General features: G+C 39.0%; 1 protein-coding gene across 5 annotated transcripts in view; it reads left to right on the top strand.

Moving 5' to 3' along the window:
- The window catches only part of Atrx (alpha thalassemia/mental retardation syndrome X-linked), a 172246-nt gene that overhangs the window by 103953 nt on the left and 60196 nt on the right, over positions 1-8097 (top strand). For all 5 annotated transcript variants that reach the window (XM_013028924.1, XM_013028925.1, XM_013028926.1 and 2 more), the window contains 5 exons: positions 1649-1870; positions 3502-3643; positions 5631-5740; positions 6923-7069; positions 7216-7393. In XM_013028924.1, coding sequence (XP_012884378.1) covers positions 1649-1870; positions 3502-3643; positions 5631-5740; positions 6923-7069; positions 7216-7393 — 799 coding nt within the window. The remainder of the gene's footprint in view (positions 1-1648; positions 1871-3501; positions 3644-5630; positions 5741-6922; positions 7070-7215; positions 7394-8097) is intronic.

Below are 8097 nucleotides of genomic sequence, written 5' to 3' on the forward strand. Positions count from 1 at the left end.
AGCTCTTCAGCTCAAGGCTAGCGCTCTACCACTTGAGCCACAATGCAACTTCCGGCTTTTTTCTTTTTGCTTATGTGGTGCTGAGGAATCGAACCCAGGGCCTCATGCATGCAAGGCAAGCGCTTTACCACTGAGCCACCTTCCCAGCCCTGCCTTTCTTTTTTGCCAGTCCTAGGGCTTGAACTCTGGGCCTTGGCACTGTCCCTGAGCTACTTTTGCATAAGACTAGCACTCTACCTCTTGAGCCACAGTACCACTTCTGGCTTTTTCTGTTTATGTGGTACTGAGGAATTGAACCTAGGGCTTCGTGCATGCAAGGCAAGCACTTTACAAGGCAAGCCACATTCCCAGCCCATGAATTTGCCTTTCTAAGAGCTTCTTTTGTGGGGGATTGTACAACTTTCTTTTGTATGTGTATGTTTATTGAGTATTTGATTTATAGGTTTTAAAGGTTCAGTTATGTTAAAGCATGTATGAGAATTTGATTCTTTTTGAAAGTGGATAAGCCATTGTGTATGTCCACCATATTTTATCTGTTCATGTATTGACAAACAAGATTTGTTCCTTCCTTTTGACTACTTGGAATAATGCTGTTATGAACGTGACTGTACAAATATCTATTTGAATTTCTGCTTTTAGTTCCTTTTGGGATGTATAGAATAATGTAATTGCTGGATCATATAATAATTCTCCCCCTCCTCCTTTTCCTCCTTTATTCCCCCTCTTCCTGTCTCTCCCTCTTGATGTTTATCTTTTTTAGGGATTTCTCTTTTTTTTCCCTTCCTTTCCTTATTCCTTCCTTCCTCCTCCTCCTCTTCTTCCTTGTTCCCTTCGTCCTTCCTTTCCTCCTTCCCTTCCTCTTTTTGTGCCTTTACTGGAGCTTAAAAATAAGGGCCTGGGTGCTGTCCCTGAGCTTTTTTTTCAAAGCCAGAATTCTACCACTTGAACCACAGCTCCACTTCTGGCTCTTTGGTGATCAATCAGAGCTAAGAGTTTCATGGACTTTCACCTCCTGGCTGATTTCAGACCATGGTCCTTCGATCTCAGCCATATGAGTAGCTAGAATTACAGACATAAGCCACTAGTGTCTGGCTATTCTTTTCTTTTTCTAATGTGGATTCACTACCAGTTTTATTAGGAATCACATGCATACTCTTTTTCTATATTGGCTGAATCTTTTGAAACTCTTACAAGAACTGTACTAGACTCCCAAATTCTCCATATTAATTGTCAACATTTTTTCTTAGTTTTGCTTTTGTTATTCAGTAATAGTCATTGCAGTGAGTATGAAATAATGTATACTTGTGGTTTTCATTTACATTTCCCATGTTGAGCCTCTTTTCATATCCTTATTAGCCATTTATGTACTCATTTTTTCCAGATGTGTCTATTCTACTTCATAGACATTTTAATTGGATTTTATTTGACATATTTTTGGAGGTCATGCCATGTAGTCCAGGTTGACCTTGGTCCTTCTGCCTTGAGTGCTGAGATTATAGGCACACTCCACCTCTTTATTGCTGTATATACGCATAAGGCATTTCAGCATATTGTCTTCTGTCGTTTTTTGGTATTTTAAATTGTGGCATATGAAACTGTCAAGTTAGACAAATTTTTATTGTTTACCTCTGTCCTTTAAATTTCATAGAGCCATTCTGAGGAAGAAGGAAAGGGAGAAGAGGAGGATGAAGATGAGGAGGAAGAGGATGAAAATGATGATTCTAAGTCTCCTGGAAAAGGCAGAAAGAAAATCCGGAAGATTCTTAAGGATGACAAACTAAGAACAGAAACCCAAAATGCTCTTAAAGAAGAGGAAGAGAGACGGAAGCGTATTGCTGAGAGGGAGCGTGAGCGAGAAAAATTGAGAGAAGTAACAAACATTTCTTTTTCAACTATTACTTGCAGATATATAATATTGTTATATTTCAGTATTTTGAGAATTGAGTTGTAAACAACTACAGATTTCTAGTTAAAACTGTTTTTTACCTATAAGAAGTTTTTGTATCTTCATTAGGTTGTTACAGTATAATTAGATACACAAGAAGATCTGAATTTTTTTGCTAGACCAGGGGCTTGAACTGTGGGCCTGAGTGCTGTCCTTGAGCTTCTTTTGCTCAAGGCTAGCACTTTACCCCATGAACCACAGCACCCCATCGGGCTTTTTCTGGAGATAAGAGTTTCATGGGAAATAAAGGGTCTCATGGACTTTCCTGCCTAGGCTGGCTTTGCACTGTGATCCTCTGATCTCAGCCTCCAGATTATCTAGGATTAAAGGTGTGAGCTACAGGCACCTGGCTTAATTTTCTTTATTTTTAAGTTTTAATTAAAAAAGTTATTTTTGGCTTCTGGGCCTGGGAGCCTGGCTCCTGAGCTTCTTTTGCTCAAGGGTCTACCACTTGAGGCATACATAGCTCCCCTTCTGGCCTTTTCTTTGATTAGTGAGAACTAAGAATCTCATGCACTGTGCTACCTGGGCTGGGTTCCAACTGTAATCCACAGATCTCAGTTTCTTGAGTAGCTAGGATTACAGGTATGAGCCACTAGCAACGGCTTGAAATTTAATTACCAGAAATGATGATAGTATACTTGGGTAGAAAAATGTTCATCTTTGCTTGCTTGCTTGTTTGGTTGTGTTATGATTTGAATCTCGGGCCTCAAGAGCTCTGCCACTTTAGCCACACCTCCAGCCTGGAATGTTAATATTATATAATTTACTCATAATGTATTTCTTGTTTTGTGGTGCTAAGACTTTGAACATGCTAGGCAAGTACTCTACCACCAAGTTATATCCCTAGCCCAAGGAAGGACCTTTGTTTGTATTGTAAGAATTTTCAAATATTCACATGCAATATTGCAGTAAATCCTGTGTACCAAATTTCATGAGCCAAATTTCATCCGTTACAAACACAGGGCCAGTCTTAATTCCTTTATTTACAAACCTTCAGATAATTTTGGAGCAAATCCTATCCTAGAATATAATGTTAGAAGATGAAGATCTTTTAAACATTACTGTAATTCTGTTACTATGGTTTGGTTTATTTGTTCACTTAAGTAATAGTTTTTGAAAACTAGTTGGTTTACTTCAGGACTGTATTTGGATACTATATATATATATATATATATATATATATATATATATATATATATATACTTTCCTTTCTCAATGCCACCACTCTACCACTTGAACTACAGCTTTACTTCTGGCTTTTTGGTGATAGAAAAGTTGGAACAATCTAACCTAATTGTTACTGAGATGTCTGCTTGAAACCTATAAGTTTAATTGCTGGCATTACGGTAGCAATTCCAAATCCTTTTGTGGGTTTGACTTTGGAAGGCTTAGAACCTAGACTTCATCCAGCACTATTGGACCAGAAATATTGGATGTGTTGTGTGGGATACATCTATAATTGTGGAAAAGCTCCCTTGCTAAGATTGATACTGTATCCTCACTTGGCAGATTTCTATGACCTTAATTGTGAACAACTCCTTTTTTTTTTATAGGTCATAGAAATTGAAGATGCTTCACCCACCAAGTGTCCAATAACAACCAAGTTGGTTTTAGATGAAGATGAAGAAACCAAAGAACCTTTAGTGCAGGTTCATAGAAACATGGTTATCAAATTGAAACCCCACCAAGTAGATGGTAAGAGATTACTTCATGGTTCTATTATTTTTAGTTAGACTTTTAGCAGTTTTTCATTTTCTCTGTGTGCTTCACATTCCTCTAAGTCTTGTAGATCCCTTGGTCCCTGCTCTTTGGGAGCTCATAAACAAGTGAGGAAGAACCTAGTTGGCCAATGGTCAGCTGCAAGTGTTTTAAGCAAGGAAGGTACAAGTAAAAGTGTGGCTTATAAATGGGTGGTAATAAATAGCAAGTGGGGTTCACTAATCCACAGTGGTTGGCTAAAGCCTGGAGGAAGATACAGATCACTTTGGGAAATGTTACTCTAGCATTTTCAGCTTTTTTTGTTGTTGTTGTGGATCTTGAACTCTGGGCCTGGGCTCTGTCCCTCAGCTCTTCAGTTCAAGGTAAGTGCTCTACCACTTGAGCCACAGTGCCACTTCAGGTTTTGTGGTGGTTAACTGGACATAAGAGTCTCACAGACTTTCCTGCCCAGGCTATGAACCATGATTGTCAGATCTCAGCCTCCGAAGTAGCTAGGATTATAGGTGTGGGCCACTGGCACCTGGCTCAGCTATGTTTTATTTTTTCAGTCCTGGGGCTCGAACTCAGGGTCTGGGCACTGTCCCTGAGCTTCTTTTGTTCAAGGCTAGCACACTATCACTTGAGCCACAGCACCACTTCTGGCTTCATGCATGCTAGCCAAGCACTCTACCACTAAGCCACATTCCCAGCCTCAGCTATGTTTTTAAGTATGTTTTTAAGCAATATTCCTACATTAGTGTTAAAATGCTCCTCAACTACCTTATTATATTCCTGCTCTTTGCTTGGTTAGAGTAGTTACTAGGTCAGTTTTGAATGTGTACATGAATTAATTCAGAAGGGGGAAACCACACAATTCTAACTTCTTGGGTTGGTAGCTTTCTTTCTCCACGGTTGAATAAACAGGAAGTGATGAATTATCTCCTGGCATTTCCCCCACAATGGGTTTAATAAGTTTGTAAGTATATTCGATAATAAACTGTTTCTCTTTCTATAGTATTTTTGTTTTAAGGAATACTTTCTTGTTTAAAATTTCTGTTAGTATACATTAGTTGTACAATGGGTCTTCATTGTGATATTTCCATCATGCATATAACCTCATCCCCTCTGTCACTGTCACTTATTCTCCCTCTCACTTCTTAGAACAATTTCATCAAGTTTCATTGTTCTCTTTTCATGCATACATATAAAGTACTTCAACTATATTCCCCTTCTTCCTACCGCTTATACTCACTGTCCAGCAGAGCCTATTTTACTTTCCTGACATTCATTTATTACTATTAATTGTGCTAGGGGTTGCACCATGGTGTGGTGTTTTGCATATGCATATATTTTCATCAGACTATCTGTCCCTTATTTCTCTGTACTTTCTCATCTTTCCAGCCTTTATTGTTCAATAGCTTTCAGTGAGATTACTTATGCCATATTTATCCATAGACACAATGCATTTCCACTTTATTGAAATGTTCTTATGTCACTTTGGGACCATCTCAGGATGTGAAAAACATCTGTGAATGCCCTATTAATGTGTATGTGCCGTGTCTTGTTTCTAATGTATCTGGAGGAAAAAAAATTCATTTGCCTTTAAAAATTTCTTTACTTCTCAATGTTGTTTTCTTTTTTTGGTCTTGGGGCTTGAACTCTGGGCCTAGGCACTGTCCCTCAGCTCTTCAGCTCAAGGCGAGCACTCTACCACTTGAGCCACAGCACCATTTCTGGTTTTCTGGTGGTTTATTGGAGATAAGAGTTTCACGGACTTTCCTGCCTGGGCTGGCTTTGAACCTTGATCCTCAGATCTCAGTCCCCTGAGTAGCTAGGATTATAGTCGTGAGCCACCGGCACCCAGCTAGTGTTTTTTTTTTTTTTAAATACGATTTCCTAGCAATTTTAATTGTTTCTGATGTGCATATATGGAAAGAGTTTTAACTTCGACTTACCAACTGAACTTACTGAAACTTGTTTTTAGGTGTCCAGTTTATGTGGGACTGTTGCTGTGAGTCTGTGAAGAAAACAAAGAAGTCTCCAGGTTCAGGGTGCATTCTTGCCCACTGCATGGGCCTTGGTAAGACTTTACAGGTAAGAAAGAAGTACCATGAAAATATCCCGTTTTGTGCAGGTGTGAATGTACAGTAGATTCTGTTATGTTCTTGGTACAGGTGTTGCTGCAGATGAAGCAGTGAAGACAATAACAAGATCTCTCCTTAAGAGTCTTATTTTCTAGTTGGGAATAAAATAAGAAGTGTACTTGTAGGTTGTAAATGATAAAGGAGGACTCAGGGATAAGGAAGGCATCTTGAAAGAGGTGATATTTGAGCACAGACCCTAATGAAGTAAAGCTGTCAACTGTAAGGACTCATGGGAAAATTCACTTTTCTTCCTTTTGGAGGTACTGAAATTTGAACTGCAAGTGCTCTACCACTTGAGCCACACCGCCAGTCAGAAATCAACTTCTTGTACAACTTTTAGCAGTCTGTGATGCACAGTAACAAGAATGTAAAAATATTTTTCACTGTTAAGATTACTAAATATTCTAGGCATAGAGTGTAGTTCACTGGCAGAAGGCTTGTGTAACATGCACAAGGTCCTAGCTTTAGTTCCCAGTACTTCCAGGAAAAGAAAGTTGCATTTTTTGGGGGGGGGTCCGGTCATGGACCTGAACTCGGCCTGGGCGCTGTCCCTCAGCTCTTCAGCTCAAGGCTAGCACTCTACCACTTGAGCCACAGCACCACTTCCAGCTTTTTTTTTCTGCTTATGTGGTGCTGAGGAATCGAACCCAGGGCCTCATGCATGCAAGGCAAGCGCTCTACCACTAAGCCACCTTCCCAGCCCCCAGAAATTTGCATTTTTAAATGGCCAGAGTTGTACAAATGATGTGAGATTAGTGAAAAAATATAATTTCAGACCATAAGGTAATTCTTAGAAGATTCAGCTAGTCAAAATTATGCCAATGGAAAAGTACTCAAATACTCTTCTAAACGGGCAGTAATATTTTCTGAAGGGTTTTTTGAGACATTCTGTGAAGGCCACAAAATTTGTTTTGGTGTGACATCTTTGTATTATTTATATTGATCATAGAATCATGAAAACTTTACAATTGTAAGGATCTTATAGATTACCTAGTTGAATGTTCTCATTTTAAGTTACATTTCTTTCCCAGTATCCTTATGTGGGTTGGGAATTAGACAATTATGCTTGGTTGGTTGGCTCATTGTTAAACACAAAACAAAAGTATTAAGATGGCAATTTGTTTTCTTGTAGGTGGTAAGTTTTCTTCACACAGTCCTCCTGTGTGACAAATTGGATTTCAGTACAGCTTTAGTGGTTTGTCCACTTAATACCGCTTTGAATTGGATGAATGAATTTGAGAAGTGGCAGGAGGGATTAAAAGATGATGAAAAGCTTGAGGTATTACATTTTAACTGTTTTCTATTAAAATAATTTAATGAACTTGATACACTGTTTTCATTCCTTTGAATTCATATTTCATTGGGAATATTTAGTATTCATACATTTCAATAGCTATAATAACTGCCCTTATTTTCCCATACAAGGTCTCTGAGTTAGCCACTGTGAAACGTCCTCAGGAGAGAAGTTACATGCTTCAGAGGTGGCAAGAAGATGGTGGTGTGATGATCATAGGGTATGAGATGTACAGAAATCTTGCTCAAGGAAGGAATGTAAAGAGTCGGAAACTAAAAGAAATATTTAATAAAGCTCTAGTTGATCCAGGTAAGGTGTTAACAAGCATTGACATGAAGAAGTATATTAAAAATTAAGTGGTTTTGTTTTATGGAACGAATACTAATATTTCATTGGTCCTTCTGCTTTTTTTTGTGTGTGTGTGTGGGGTCTGGTCATGGGGCCTGAACTCTGGGCCTGGGCACTGTCCCTCAGCTCTTTAGCTCAAGGCTAGCGCTCTACCACTTGAGCCACAGCACCACTTCCAGCTTTTTCTGTTTATGTGGTGGTAAGGAATCGAACCCAGGGCCTCATGCATGCAAGGCAAGCACTCTACCACTGAGCCACCTTCTCAGCCCGGTCCTTCTGGTTTTGACTTTTTTGGTTCTTAGTATCAGCACCACTTCAGTAAGGTCAAATCATCTGTCTGTTCTGTTTGTGAATGTTGACATTTTTTTTTCTGAGTCTGCAAGTTTTCAGGGGAGATCTCATAACAGTAAAAACTCTCTTCACATTTGAGTGTGGTGATGTACCCTTTTATTTACAGCACTAATGAGGCTGAGGCAATGGATCCTGAATTCCAGGCCAGCTTGGATTATATTATGAGACCCTGTGTCCAGATAGAAAGAAAACCTGCTAGCTCTAGAATTCTCTCCATACTTCGATATTCTGAAAATAGTTGTCTTTTTCCAATGTGCTAGAAGAATTGCTGCTAGTTTATCTATATTGAAGACATCGCTATGGGAAGTTCATAT

This window comes from Dipodomys ordii, unplaced genomic scaffold, assembly GCF_000151885.1.
Source record: "Dipodomys ordii isolate 6190 unplaced genomic scaffold, Dord_2.0 Scaffold116, whole genome shotgun sequence".
In the NCBI taxonomy this organism is placed as follows: domain Eukaryota; kingdom Metazoa; phylum Chordata; class Mammalia; order Rodentia; family Heteromyidae; genus Dipodomys; species Dipodomys ordii.